The sequence below is a fragment of the Rousettus aegyptiacus genome, unplaced genomic scaffold (assembly GCF_014176215.1).
Source record: "Rousettus aegyptiacus isolate mRouAeg1 unplaced genomic scaffold, mRouAeg1.p scaffold_m13_p_2, whole genome shotgun sequence".
Lineage (NCBI taxonomy): Eukaryota > Metazoa > Chordata > Mammalia > Chiroptera > Pteropodidae > Rousettus > Rousettus aegyptiacus.
In genome coordinates, this window is record NW_023416295.1 from 1,801,935 (window position 1) to 1,817,010 (window position 15,076).

Genomic DNA, 15,076 nt, shown 5'->3' on the forward strand with positions numbered 1-15,076 from the left:
CGGGGCCCTGCCTCCCTGCTGGACACTGGCCTCCAGCACCCAGGGCCCCCCTGTCTGCATGCGGGGCCCCGCCGCCCTTCGCTGTGCCCGCCCTTCTTTCTGCGCCTCCTTTTCCTTTCCCTCCGCCCAGGCATTCGGACCAGCCTGTCCACCCCGAGCACCAGGCAGGCTTGGCATCCCAGTGCAAACGGACATCAGCAGGCCATCTTGTGCCTCCGAGGAGTGTCAAAAGCCGGCACTTTGGACTCGAAGAGACCGTATGAGCTGTGACCTTGGGCAGATAAAGCGAGGGTTAAAATAACTCTATTTCCTCCTGAGATTGCCACTTATTTAAGTGAGGTAACATATGTTAAGTGCTTTTGTCCAGCACATAGTAAGTGCTCAATAAATGCTCGCTATGCCCACTAACTCTCGCAGAGTGAGGTCAGTGATCGCTGAGTGAACATCCCGCAGGCAGTAGGGACCCATTGCTGGTTCTGGCGGGGACAGTAACGGGGTAGATGCAGGTAGGATGAGGAAGGTCCGAGAAAGGGGACCGTTTACAGAGAGCAAAGAGCACAAGGAAGTTTAGTGCAGGACAAAGATGGCATCTCGATTCGCTGGGGGCCAGATGGGCTTTTTCATAAACAGGACGACTGGGCAGAGCAACTGGAGAAAGATAAAGTTCGCTTCGCAGTTCGCACTGTCCACCATAGTAAACTCCAGAGGGACCGGGGTTCGAGATGCGGCACTTAAGTCACACGAGCTCATGAGGGAAACGAGGGTGGGACCCCCTGGACCCTGGGTGTATTGTAGAGAAAGACTCTCCCACCACGACTCGGATCCAGAGCTGGTAAGTGACCGATGTGATAAGTGACCACACGGAAAAAATGACACACCACAGAAACACCGAAAACAGCGGGAAGACAACGGAGCAACCAGGAGACAAGGGCCTAACGTCCCCTCCAACACCAGGAACACTTTCGAAAGGGCCAGAAAACTGATGAAACAGGGGAAAAGACAGGAAAAAATGATCTTAAAAAACGCTGTCAGAATGGCCCTTGAACATATGAAAGATGTTCAGATTCACTCATGATCAGAGAGGTGCAAACGAACACACCCCGAGACCCCATTTCTCCTTTGTCAGACAGTGAATATTCAGAACTGGACCAGCGCAGTCTGTCGGCGAGGCTGCAGCGAAACGCTCCCCCGCCCCCCACGCTGCTGGGGAGGCCCCCCCCCCACCCCCCTGCTGGAGGAAAAGCGGCCGACTGACGACAGCTCTGAGCCGGCCCACTTCCCGGACTCTGCCCGGAAGGTGCAGCTCCAACAACGTGAAAATGCACGTGTACAAGGCCATTCACTCCACACTGCCTGGGACTGGAAGGTACTGGAAAAATCTCGACGCCCCTCCCTAGGAAAGCGGGTAAACGCTAAGCACGGCAGGGTACCCCCAGCTGGGAAAAGGGGCGAGCAGGCCCTCTGCTCACTGATAGGGTCTGTCTACAGGACACGCTGAAGTGAAAAAATCCAAAAATGCAAAGAATATCTGCATTATCCTACCTTTACACAAGAAGAGGATGGAAGACAAAAAATAACACATCTGTGCATGCGTGCTAAAGAAATGCGAGAAGGAAAATGTAGAAACTAACGAGGTTGGTACCCACAGGGAGTGGGGGGGAATGGGCGGAAAGAAGGGGAGCCGAGGGGCTGGGGTTGGGGCGCGAGGGAACCGGCATTCTCTGAGCCTCCTTTTGAACGGAGCCCAGACTCTCAGAACTGAGGTGACAGTCAGTCTCCGCTGCCAACCTGCCCAGGACGTTGTCCCCAGTGACTCAGCCAAACACCGACCTGGGTGTCACTGGGCTGTTCTGGAGGTGCGGCTCACGTCTGCAACGAACCGGCTTTTAGGAGGTCGCCTTTGACAACGGGGCCAGGCCTTGCCCCGCCAGCGGAAGGGCCCTGGGAGCAAGTTCAGAGATTCCCGCCCTGTGCTGCAGCGTCTGCTGGGACTTGCCAGACCTTACAGTCCTGGAAGCCGACACCTTGAAATTAGTACTGTTACACGCAGCGCTCCCCACATGAAGGTTAAAGGGGAATTCGCCCATGTTTGCATTGTGCACACTTGCCTGGTTTCATTGGTTCATCTAACTCCCTGGTGTGAATATGTGTGTGTGTGTGTGTGTGTGTGTGTGTGTGTGTGTGTGTGTGTGTGTGTTAATATCCGTATCATCTGTATCTCTTTCTGTAACTGTATCTGTATCCGAATCATCTACATCTGTCTCTCTGTATGCATCTTGGCTTCCAAGCACCGTTCTTTAACGAAAGGTACCGGGGTCCCTTGGAGAAATGGCAGGGTCAGAAGATGCACAAGGTGAGCCTGAAACATCTTGTGATACCAGAAAGTAAGGAAGTGCCCCCAAAAGGATGGGGGGATGTCAAAAGGACAGAAAAGCCGGTTTGAAGTGCTCTCACGGCCGAAGCTGGGACACATTTAAGGACGCTTGTGATGACATTGAACCCACCCAGGTATCCGGGATGACATCCCCACCTCAAGGTCAGCTGCCTAGCAGCCTCAGTTCTGTCTGCGATTTGCTTCCCCTTGGCCATGGGATGTACCATACGCCACACAATGTAACATAAATGTAACACATGCCACATAACGTAACATATGCCACGTAATGTAACATATCATACAATGTAACATGTCACCTAGTGTCACATGCCATGTCACATGACATGGTTCAGGTTCCAGGGATCGGAATGGAAGTCTCCAGCTGTGATCCGGGGGCCGGAGGCCCCAGCTAACTTGCCGAGATGCTGTTATGATGGGACTTTCTGCTTCTTGCTCCTTCAATTAACTTGGTTTTCCTTTTAAATAAAAGGAATTTCCTAGCACCCTCCCCTGACCCAGTGACTCTGCTTCCAGCTGGATCACCGTGGGCTCTGAGGCCGCAGACCCCCGAGGGCCCAGGGTAGTGGGGGGCAGGCCAGCTCGCGTGGAGAATAGGCTGCTCTGAGTTTTGGCAGCCTGCCCCCCACCTCGCCCCCCTTTTCTTACTCATAATTAATTTTTCAGCTTAGAAAATGAGGCCTCGAGGTCTCCAAAGAGGCCTTGGGGTGCAGAGAATGACGGGGTGGGGGGACTCTGGTGGCTCCGGGGCTCCCGCCGGCCTCTCCCCTTCTTGCCTCTTCCTACCACGTCTGATCTGGGACTAGGACCGCAGGGCCTGGGCTGAAGTGGGGGGGCTCAACCCCGCAAGGGGCAAGGGAGGCAGCAGACGAGCCCCGTGGGGCAGAAGGGGGTGTTTCGGCAGAATTACCGGGTTACAAAGGGTAAGGGGATCCGTGCCAGACATCCTCAATGCGGAGCAGTCGGCCACCCCCACAGGGATGGTCTCCCCAAGACCCCTGGGAGCTCTGAGCCCTGGACATGGCTGGAAGGACACCCTCAGCCTGACCACGGGACCAAGCGAACCAGTAGGGACAGCTCTGCAAGCTGGGGCTCCTGTCACAGAGACGCAGCCACCTGAGGCCCCTGGGCACAAGGCCGGGCTGCCATAATCCCCAGACCCCTGCGCCTGGATTGGCCACAGGCACCTCAGACTGGACATGGCTCAGAGGGGATCTTCCATCTCTTACTGACTCAAGGACCCCTGTACCAGAACCCTGGTCACCACAAACGTGCCTCCTGCTGCCCCTCACTGTCCCCATGCACTGTCACTGGGCCCTCCACCCCCATCAATGCCCCCCCCGACCCATGGCCACGTCCCGTCACCCCGGGCTGTGGTGCAGAACCCCTCACCGTGGCCTCGAGTGGAATCCGGCTCTGCAGCCCCGAGCCCCTCCCCCCAGCCATGTCCCTCCCACCAGGGGACACACGGGACTCACTCGATGGTCTTGTTCCAGTCACACCACAGCGCCTTCCCGATGGCCTCCATGTCCACCCTGAACTGGGAGAGGCAGATCTGCTGGAGGAGGGCACCGTGGTCGGCGTGCCGGCAGGCGGTGGCCGCGAAGAGGTGGTGCACTGCAATGACAGCGCGTGGGGACGGTCACCCTCCGGCCTCGCCCCCGCCCGCCCCGCGCCGTGCTCCGGGCCAACGCAGCCGGCAGGGAGGGGCCCCCGTGCGGAGCCACCTGGACACTGCCCTGGGCCCGTGAGCCGCCTGGGCGAGGACCACACGCCCCCCGCCCACCCCGCCACCGGCTTTGCCGGGAGTGACACACGCCCCCCGCCCCCTTTGCCGGTGGCGACCGTCCCTTGCAGCAAGCGCGTGCTGCTTGGTGGCACCGGGCACAGGGCTGGATCGGCATGCGCTGCCTCAGCCTCACCCGACCCGACGCCTTCCCACCTCCGCCTCTCAGACGTGGAAACCGAGGCTGCGGGAACGACTCACTGGGACCACGCCCAGGCTCCTCGCCTCAATGCCACCGGGCCCCTGCCCTGGGTGAGGAGCGGGAGTCACCGCCCTGGGGGCAGCAGGACAGGGCGCCTGGGGCCGGGCTCACCACCCCCGGGAGCCCACGGCTCACCTCCCTGGTGCTCGACACCTGCCAGTGATGAACCGAGCTGCCGCCCTGTGACGAGGCGTGTTCCACCTCCCACCTGGACAGACACGTGGTCCAAACCCGGCAGCCGCTGGCTTAGGGCGTGCGGCACAGATCAGAACTCTCCATCGCCCGGAGCCTGTGCTGGCGCTGGCGGACGCGGGGTGGGCGGGCGGGGCGCGCCCCTCCTGGGCCACCTGTCCCCTGCAGCCCCGCGTCGCCTTCTCAGTCTGTCCGTTGGGCAGTGGGCGGGGGGCGCCCTCCACAACCTGGTCAGGGCCGTCTGCTGCCTCACCCACCGCCCCCGGGCTGTGCTGGTCCCGGCCCAGTGGCGGGGGCACCTGCCCCACCTGGACGCCCCAAGGAAGCCCACCCGTGGGACGAGGGGCGCGCCGAGGCTCCATCTGGGGAGGAACTCGAGCTGCCCTCCAGCCTCATCCGAGGGTCGTGCCCCCTACCACGGCTCCCAGCACCTCCGTCCGCCGCAGGGTGCCTTTCCCTGCAAACCCCGGGCCCGGATCCGGCCGCCCTCCCCCGCCCTCGCCTGAGGTCCCAGCCGCCCCAAACGCAGCGCCCCAGCCCCCTTCCCCCGCCTGCCACTGAGGCGGCAGAAAGTTCCTTCTTCTCTGAGAACCGCGTTGTCACCCTGTCACCCCCACTCTTTTCTGACACACGTGTGGCCCCCCAGCACCTCTGCACCTTAACATCCGTCACGTCGGGGGCCGGCGACGGCGGCTTTACCAGTGGACACTGCGCGGGGGTGAGCTGGAGCCTCGGGCCAGCCGAGGAGGGGCAGGAAGCTCGGCGGGCTCCCCCCGCCCCCGCTCTGCAAGGGTCGGTTTTGGGGTGATGAAGGCGCATCTTGGGGTGAGCCCTCAGCAGCACAGGAACCCGCTGAGGTGGAGGCGATGCTGGGGAAAATGTGACAAGGACGCTGGTGGCTCCCAGCCACCGGAGGGCCAGGGGCCAGGGGCCACCGACCGCCCGGCACAGCCAGGCCAGGCGCAGCGGTGCGGCCTCCGTCCCCCCGACCTGCGCCCCGGGGAACAGTCAGTCACTCCGTCCCTCTGACCTGCGCCCCGGGGAACGGTCAGTCACTCCGTCCCTCCGACCTGCACCCCGGGGAACGGTCAGTCAGTCCGTCAAGCAGGCCTCGCCGAAGCTTTTTAAAAACAAAGGAAGTGTCGCCAGCAGGGCCGCTGCGGGCCGCCGTGGGCGAGCGGCATCTCCCGACTTGCTCGCCGAGTTTTCCGCAGGCTGGGAACGTGCCGGTGGTAAGACGGCATCTCTGTGCTCCGGGCGGCGGCGGCTCTGCGGGCCGTCGGAAGCCCTGTCTCTGCAGGTTCCTGCGGCTCCGGGCCAGCAGGGCGAGAACCACCCGCTCCCGGGACTCCCCCCGTTCGGGAGCCGAACCCCCAGGAAGCGACATGCCTGCCTGCGCCTGGGGCCCCCGGGAATGACGTGCACGGAGCTCGGTTCGAACACGTCGCCCTCGGCCACCCTCTGCCTCTTCTGAAAAGAGAAAAGCGAAACCCAAACCACAACCAACGGAAACGCAAAAACCGCGAGTGCCTGGCACGAGCTCCTCCTCCTCGGCCGTCCAGGCCGCGCGCCCGCCACCCCCCCCCGCCCCCCGCCCTGCACGGCACGCGGCTCGCTGACGCGAGTCCTCGTGCCACGTTGTCGCGGCCAGGAAATCCCTTCGTGAGCCGGCTGTGGACCCCAAGCCCACGCCTCGCCCACACGGCCTTGGCGCGCAGCGGGCCTCGGGTGAGATTTGGCGGCTGACGGCACCCTCACTGAAGTAGCGAATGTGCTGGGGGACACCCCGCTTCTGGCCGCCAACAGCGAACCTCCTGGGCCTCCTCTGGCTTCGAGACGCTCCGAGTGGTCTGGGCCTCAGGTGCCGCACCCGGTCTCGTGAGCCGGGTCTCCCCCTCCCCCGCGAGGCGCTGTGTGCACCCCGTCTTCCCACAGCGGCTTTGGTGCTGTGCCCTGACACCATGTCACGGCTCGGTACCTCACGACACCTGCGTCTCTATCAACAGCCACCACCTCGTTCTTTTCGGAAGCAAGTTGGGTACAAATGGATAGACTGTAGATCAGGTTCTAGATGGTCACACGCCACGTCCGGAGGACGCGCTGAGTCCCCTCCCACTGCCACAGGCTGGGACGGTCCGGTCCGGGGTGGTGACAGCCGATTCGCACGGCCAGGCCCCGTCCTAAGCCTCCCTCGGGCACTCGCCCACTTAATCCTCACAAATACCGCCTACGGGAGACACACGTGGGGACAGAGGGACCCGCCTGGAGTCGCGCAGCTCGGGGGCGTGGAGCTGGGAGGCAATTCCCGGCATGGGCACCTCTGTGCCCGTGGGGGAATGGCAAGGTGGCGGGCACGGCGGACCCAGGGCCGTCGCTCGTGGCAACCACCGGGACACACGGGGCCGGCAGAGGAGGGCGAAAGGACCGCCTCGATTTCATGACCAAAACTTCGCTCTGCCCTGTGTAAGACGCCCCTTTCCGCAGAGCGCTGCACGGTGCAGGGTCACGGGTGTAGGACAGATACTTGGCTGGGCAGCGACTGGAGGAGCACGTGCCGGGCACCTGGCCGACAGGTGTGGGACCCGGGGCGTCTGGAGGGGCCTTTCCGGAGGCGAAGGGCGCAGCCCCGAGGGCGGCTCGCCGCCTGATTCTCCCGACCCGGCCGCTGGGTCACCACGCGCCACGCTCGCTGGGCCCGCGGCCCCTGCGGCAGGCCCCGCGTGGGCTGCCGTGGCCTGTCCCCGCGTCCCCCACGTGGCCCCTGGGCATCTCGCCCCCGTGATGTTCTCTCCCTGTCACGCTGACCAGCTGGCCATCCTCTAGAGCCAGAGCCCCCTCCCCAGGACGCTTCCCTCCCCCAGCCTAGTGTCCGGCTTCCGTTCTGTCCTGGCCCCTCCCCCTCCCCGCCCCCCCAAAAGCTCTGTCGCTGGCAAGCAGCATTCCCGCCCTCCCGCCCTCCGGGCAGCCAGTCAGGGGCGGAGAGAAGGGGGGCGCTGTCCCGGGCCACGGGCCCTCTCGCAGCCCCGACACGCGCTCGCTCCCGCGAAGGCCGAGCCAAGCGGGCTGTCCCAGCTGCCACCGGACTTGACCCTCCTGGGCAGGCCGTTCTAGTCCCCCGTCCCCTCGCTCTGGCCCGGATGTTCTGTGTCCTTCCGTCCCTCCCCTAGCTGAAGTGCCTGCTCTGTGCTGGATGTGGGGACCTGTTACTGTGTCCCCTGAATCCCTAAGACAATGGGACGCGAAGTCAGGCCGAAAACGAGTGGCATCCAAAAGGCGGGCAGTGGGGCCTCGTGAGCCTGAAAGATGATCGACCACGGTGTCATCCCCGACCAAGTCGCAGTCCGCCTGAAATGCAACGTGGGTGCCCCGCGCCCCTCAGGACGGCCCCTGCCAAAGGGAGTTAAGTGACGCGAGGGCGTGGAGAAGGTGGCCCCGTGCTCGGCTGCGGGGAGCGCCCGGGGGGTGGGGGGCAGCCGCGGGGAGAACAGGACGGCAGGGCCTCCGAAGCTGAACTCGGAACCGTCGCGTGCGCCACACAGCCAGAACCGGAAGCAGGCCTCACCAAGACGTCGCCTGCGGTCCCGGTGGCATCGCTCGGCGGTCAAAAGACAGGAACAACCCGGGCGTCCACCGGCAGGTGGACAAACAGGTGTGGTCCATCCACGGGGGAACAATACGCAGCCTTGAAAAAGGAAAGCCCATCACGTGCCACGACGTGGGCCAACCCTGAGGACACTGTGCCAAGGCGAGCCAACCAGTCACGGAAGGACAGACACCACACGCCCCCGCTCACGCGAGGCACCTGTAGCAGGCGCACCAACAGGTGCACCATAGAGGCAGGGAGCAGCAGGCCGGGCGCCGGGCGCCGGGCGGGGAGTTTGTGTGCGGCGGGTTGAGCTACGGTTTGGGAAGAGGAGAAGGTTCTGGAGAGGGCGGAGGTGATGGCCGCGGAACAACGCAAAGGTATTGATGCCGCTGCACCGTGCACTTGACATGGTTAAGGCGGCAAGTTTTCTGTCATGTGTATTTTTTGATAATTAAAAAAGCGACGGCCGGGATTAGGGGCGGTTGCATTACGAGCACTCACCGCGCAGACGTGGCCGGCGGGGGCCACGCGGGACTCCTGCCCCCACTGCCCCCGGCACCCAGCCCGCAGAGCCGCCACCGGAGAAGACTGCCCGGCCCACAAAAGCAGGGCGGCTGCCACGGCCCCGCACGGGACCGGAAGATGCCAGGACGAGGACGGGCTCACGGGCCGTCCGCGGGGGGGGGCCTCCGCGGGGGGGGGCCTCCGCCAGGCCAGGAGGCGAGGCCTCACGCCCTGGGCCGCTCCCCAAGCACGAAGAGCCCGAGCCTCCGGGGCTTCTAAAGACTTGCTTCCAAATAATCCACGTAGTAAAGAGGAAACATAAACCTCGACAACCTCAGCGTCGGCCACGAGGCAGGAAGAAGCTCAGGGGACACGGCCAGGAAGTGCGGCGGAGGACTGAGCAGGCAAGTCCGGCGCCCAGGCAAGGACAGGAGCGAAGGGACTCGGCCTCCCAGGGAAGAGCTGGTTCTTCGCGGGGACAAGACAATTCACGGACGTAAACTACCTTCCATTTCTGACCAAGAAACGACATGAAGACACCAGTTCACAAAACTGGACCGAGAAAGGGCAAATGTCCACAGACACAGAGAGGATTAGAAAAACCATTATCTACATGATCATATGTTGGATAAAATGGATGGGTTCATACAGAAACACTGTTGCAATAAACAGAACCCAGGCAGACCGACAGCTACGACAGACGCTGGAAAGGGTCTCCAGCATCTTCACTGCCAAGAAGGGCCCGAGCAGGTGGCTTTGCCCGTGAACATGAAGATGGCTCAGCTGGCGGGATGAACATTCACACCGTCTGAAGCGCCTGCCACAGACGGGAGAGATGAAAGGCCACAGGCCCCTCCTGGGGGGACCCGGTGCTGCTAACAGAAGCCGCCAAAGAAAATGCAGAACGAGGGACAGTGAGGCAAGACTCAGACCCACAGCGGCCGGCGGGCACGTCCGCATGGGGACCTCAGCCACACTCTGCCCTGCGAACCTCCTCCTTACCTGGGGTCCACCTCCCCTGGGCCCAGGGCCCGCAAGCCCCAGAGGGATTCATGGCTCTGGCAGGAGGCCACGTGTGGTGTTAAATGACTGTTCCTTCACACCATAAAAACATTTAACACAAAGAAAAGAGACTCATTCTCTACCCCTCTCCCACCCCAGGCAAGACTAGAATAAAAAAGCATCTTGCCCAAAGGCGAGAATGGAAGGTTTCGGGTTTGCCGCCCTCAGCAGGGAGGGAGGGGGGCAGCTGGGCCACCCCCCACGCAGCACGGTCCCCACCCCCCAGCTGTCACAGGGAACCAAGAGATGGGAAGCGTGCAGTCCTTCCAGATGGTCTAAAAGCCAAGAGGGAGGAACGCAGCAAGAAGCCAGCACTGTCGGACCCCGAGTCCAGAGGCTCAGACAATGGCAAAACACGGAGCCCCAAAGAGCATTCTTAGATGCCAGCGACGACCAGGAAATAAACTGGGACGACATCCTGCCTGCAGTAGGAAGGCCTCCCCAAGCAGATCCCACCCATCGCAGCGGCCAGGAAACCACAAGACTCCTAGAAACGCGACCAGCGGGCTGCAGGTGCGTGAGGCGGGAGGCTGCGGGGCAGACGGCCGTTTCTTGAACAGCTCGTCTTGATATTAATCCTTCTGGATCAACCAATAAACCAGTGCAATTTCTGTTCAAATCCCCGCAGATACTGAGCTGGGAAACCGCGGGCATTCCAGATGAATGGGATGTGTCTCTGTGACGTCAGGGAAGGTCCCATGGTACCCTGCCCATGACCATCCCACGTGACGCTCTCTCCCCAGACTCTGCCGGCCGTGCCTCCCTTCTGTGCCCTGGGCTTGTGAGGATACCTGCCTACCCGCCCCGGTCCCTGAGTGTCCAAGGGGACATCTAACCAAAGTGGCTGCTGAGGACAGGGTGGCCAGCTTCAGCGAACAGAAATACACAACGCCCAGTGAAAACGGAATGTCAGATAAACAATGTGGTTAAAAATATGTGTGTCACACAAGACATACGTGTCCTAAAACGATTTGTCGTTGATCTGAAATTTTGACATTGAAATTTGATGGGGGGCAGGGTTTTCCTGAGGCCCCTGCTGGGGGAGCTCCAGCTCCTTGAACTCGCACCCACCTCCCCACTTCCGGAGCCCAGGCCCACCTGTTCGTCCTTCATCTGGCCTCTGGAGCTCTCAGGAGTCCCCCTTCCCTCCTCCCCGCTCCTCTGTCCTGGCCGGAGCATGTGACCGCAGCGGGCATTATCATCCAGTTCTTTGCGTGGGTAATTTGCTGCCATTGCATCTCCCCCCCCACCCCCGGGTAAGGTGTGGCTCGGAAGAACCGCTCCTGGTGAGCCCTGAGGCATGGGGGTGCAGGGCCTTGGGGAGCAGGGGCGGGCCCTGCCCAAGCCACAGCTGGTGGCTGCTTCCTTGTCCCTTGGCTTCCAGCAAACTCCCCACTCAGCAGGAGCTGCTGACGGGAGGGGCCGACCTGGCGACCCACGTGGAGGAGGGAGGCTTTGGGCTAGGTGGGCCTCGAGGGCGTCTGGGGTCTCTGGTCCCTTAGAATCCATTCTGGGAAGGCCACGCGGGAGAGGGAGCCATCACGGAGCAAAATAAAGGGACACTGTGAGGCCGGTGAGGACACGGCAGGAAGGCCGAGCCGTGCCACGCGGGCCGCCTGCTCCCCGGCCGAGCCTTGGCTCACGCGTCCCCGGGGACCCTGCTCCCACGAAGCCGCCGCGAATCTGCTTTAAACAAGGACTGAAGTGATGTGTTTGGATGTCAAAGAAAACACGAGAATAAAACGACCTTAGGGAAAGAAAGCTTTTCCACAGACAATACCTTCATTATGTTAAAATGAATGAGGGCTTGTTCAGGGCGGGCGCCCGCCTGCCCCCCGTGTTGACATAACCCGGCCCGCTGGGGACAGACGAGTCCTCTAGAACCATTCCTGCATTCCTCAGCCCACGGTCACGCTGGAAGGAGGGAGGGCGGGAGGGCAGGTGACATTCCCCTGGGGACTCTGGGGAGGGGGGACTGGTGGAGGCCTGAGGCAGTCTGGGGACGGGGCAGGGCCCGGTCAGCCTGGTCCTCGTCCCTTCAGGAAGAGGCTGCCGCGCAGAGGCAGGTGCGCAGGCCCAGGTAGGCGCCAGAACCGCAGAGGCCTGGGCCTCTCGCCTGCTCCCCATCCTGCTGCGGCTCGCTCTTCTCGGCTACGGCAGTCCTCCTGGGTGTCCCCGAGTCCCCAGGGGAACAAAGAGCACTTGGGCGGGGTCCTTCTCAGGCACTGTCCAGAGAGGGGCACACCCAGCTCACACGTGATGGGGTCACAGGGCTCCATCCGGGGGCGTGAAAGGTGTCTGGAGAGGCCTGTCTGCCTGGTCATGGACAGGTGTTCCCGCCCATCTGTGGCTCAGAGGATGGGACCTGGTGGGTGTGGCTGAGGAGAGAGACCGTCCCCCACAGCTCCCAGCCTGGGTCCCATGCCCCCCCGAGCCAGTCCTGGGGGCAGGCCTGGGTCAGGGCACACCGAGGGGACAGCCCGCCATGTCACGCGGACCTTGGGAAGCACAGGCTCTGTGCTACAGCGGGGGGTGGGCGTGGGGGGTGGGGACACCGGCAGCAAGGCCACTGTCGGGCACCAGCGTTTACACAGCACGGGGCTCCCGCGCCACACTCCGCCAGGAGCCAGCTTGGACTGAGCAGAAGCTGCGGAATTGGTTCATTCCGGGGAAAACATCACCGGGGGAGAGACTTTCCCAGCGAGCTGCCTGCCTGAAGTAAGGGCTCCAGCTGACCGGTCCCTTGTCAGGCTGCGGGCCACCCCCTCCGGGCGGACACAGCGGCCCGGGACGGACATCACGCACCCCGACTGGCACATGCCTGTGCGAGCAGACGAGAGCCCAGGAACCCCGCAGCGCACGCTCGGGGAGAGTGAGCGGCGACGTGCTGAGTCGATCGGCAAGTGGGACCCCTCCAGATTCGGGCTCCCGCACTGGATCTGCCTCCAGGTTCACAGTCGCGGCACAACCCGAGGAAGTCACACATCCGCATTTCCTGCCGTGATGTGCCAGGAGGCTGGTCACCAACAGTTACACGGGGACTTACAGAAAGTCATATATTTCAATAAATACACCACCTTGCAAGAGAGGCCCACGACACCCCCGCATGACCCCAGGGTGGAGGGGGGTGTTTCCCAGGACAGGTGACAGAGGAGGTCACATAAGTCAGCGCGGCCAGCACTCCGAGCGAAGGTGGCTTGGGAAAACAGGCGCTTACGACGCAGTCACAGAATGACTCTGGGTCGTCCGAAAATGCCCTCTTTTCTGATGGATGGAAAAGTTTTCAGTGGCTACACATAAAAACCTTGCCATACACGTGGCATACCTTGCCATACGCGAAGCCCGGACAAAAAGAAATCATAGAATAGTGAGATTTTAATAACCGTGTGCAGAAAGCAAGCAGGTTGGATAAGAAAAAGAGCTTCAGAGTAAAACTGTTACAGACATCTTCGAACCCACGGACTAGCATACTTAAAAACATTCCACGTTCCTGTCCTGGGCACAAAATTGCCTTCCCTAAAGGAGGCTGGCCGAAGCCACACCGGGGAAGAAGCTACCATGTGCTCCACATTCTGCTAATTACCGCTGGGCTCTGAAGACAAACTTGCTGATGACCTCGTAAAGTTGTGTTTGTTTTTCCTGAGATACGACATCAGCTAGACCACTCGGAATATTATAGGACTTCCGTTTTCACCAGAACATGTATCATTTTCCCAGTAAACAAAGAAGGTCTTTATAGGCGATCATGACATAGTGTTTATTTATGCAAGATTTAGAGGGTGCAGCTTCTGGACGCCAGCAGAGAACATTTATTTATTAAAGGGGGGGGGGGAAGCACATAAGCCAGCTCTCTGCCTTGCTGACAGAGAAAAATGTTCATTTCTTAGGAAACCAAAAACAGCGAGTTCTATGTCAAGCCAAGGGGATCGCAGCACAGGGGAAGAAAATAATGTTTTAAGATTCTGCTCATCACAGAACTTCAGCCAAAACGCTGACGCGGCGAGATGGGTTTTTAGACGATCGCACTGAAGCTAGGGTTTCAGGCCCACCGGACACTCCTCCAGTGTCCCGAGGGGAGTCAGGGCGGGCGCACCCCCCAACTGTCCTCAGCCCCCTCTCCTCTAGTGCCCTGGCCACGTCCAGGACAAGCCACATTGCCGAACTGCTTGCCCAGCTGCAAAACCAGCGGGTGCGGGGCGGGGCACCCCTTCACCAGAACCAGCGGGCAGGGGGCCTCTCAGCAGGTGCTTCTAACCAACAGCGACGGCCGCGTGCCTTCCAGGGGCCACCAGATTCCTCCACTTAAACGGCCTATTTAGTTTTTGTTGAAAGTCAATACACGACATGAGTCCAACAGCAAAGGGCGAGACGCGTCCGCAGCAGTTGGCGGAGGCCGCGCGCAGGGCCTCCGAGCCCCTCGCCGGCGGCTCCGCTGCGGCCGGGGCGCGGTCCTGCCCCGCCGGCGTTCAGTCCGCGCTCCGCCCAGCGCGGAGGCCCCGCGCCCCGCCGCCCCGAGTCCCGCTTAGAGTTTCTATCAGCCGGACGCGCCTCCCTAGGGCGCGGGCCGGAGCCGGGGACGTCCCGCGGCTGCCGGCGCTCCTCCCGCGGACACCCCGGGGTCGGGGGCGCGTTTGCGACTCGGCGCCGCCCTGCGAGGCTCAGGTTTTCCGCTGCGAGCGCCTCCTGGCCGAAGGGCCGCGGTCCGGGCGCCCCGCGCGGCCCCCGCCCCCGCCAGCCGCGCGCCGAGGGGGCCGTTCCCGGCGGCGCGGCGCGGGGGCCCGAACTCCGGGGCGGCGGGCCCCGCACCGGCCCCGCACCGGCCCCGCACCGGCCCCGCGAGGCCGCCAACGCGCCGGTCCCGCGGGCGAGGCGCAGCCCCGCGCGGCCCCCGCCCGCCGCGGCGGCCCCCAGCCCAGGGCGCGTTCGCGGGGCGCGCCCCGGGTGCTCGCGGCGCCCGCCTCCCCGCGAGGGCGTCGGGGACCCCGGCCCCACTCACCCAGGAGCAGCCAGAGGCCGCGGCGCGGGAGGCCGCGCAGGCCCGGGGCCATGGCGCGCTGCGGGGCGAGCCGAGTCCGCGCCCAGGACTGAGCCGCGGCGGCGCCGGGGGCGGGAGGCGGCCCGCCCCGCCCGCTGCGGCGCCCCGGGTGGCGGCCGCCCCGCCAGAGCAGGGAGGCGGCGGCGAGGGCCCCGCGCGGGGCGCTGGGCGGGCCGGCACCTGCCTGGGCGCCGCAGGAGGCCGAACCGGCCAGGCGACCCGGCCCACGCGAGTCCCCAGGGCAGCGCGCAGCGGCCGGGCGGGAGGGCTCCCCCGGGGCTGCGCAGCGCGCCGCGTCTGCGGGACCCACCCCGGAA

At 63.1% G+C, this 15,076-nt stretch overlaps 1 protein-coding gene across 1 annotated transcript in view; it reads right to left on the reverse strand.

Annotated features, from left to right (window-relative positions):
• The window catches only part of RAMP1 (receptor activity modifying protein 1), a 33,813-nt gene extending 18,920 nt beyond the window's left edge, over positions 1–14,893 (reverse strand). Inside the window, exons 1-2 of the mRNA XM_016144271.2 lie at positions 14,721–14,893; positions 3,871–4,009 (exon numbers count right to left, since the gene is read on the reverse strand). Coding sequence (XP_015999757.2) covers positions 3,871–4,009; positions 14,721–14,772 — 191 coding nt within the window. The 5' untranslated portion in view covers positions 14,773–14,893. The remainder of the gene's footprint in view (positions 1–3,870; positions 4,010–14,720) is intronic.
• Positions 14,894–15,076: the final 183 nt, after the last annotated feature.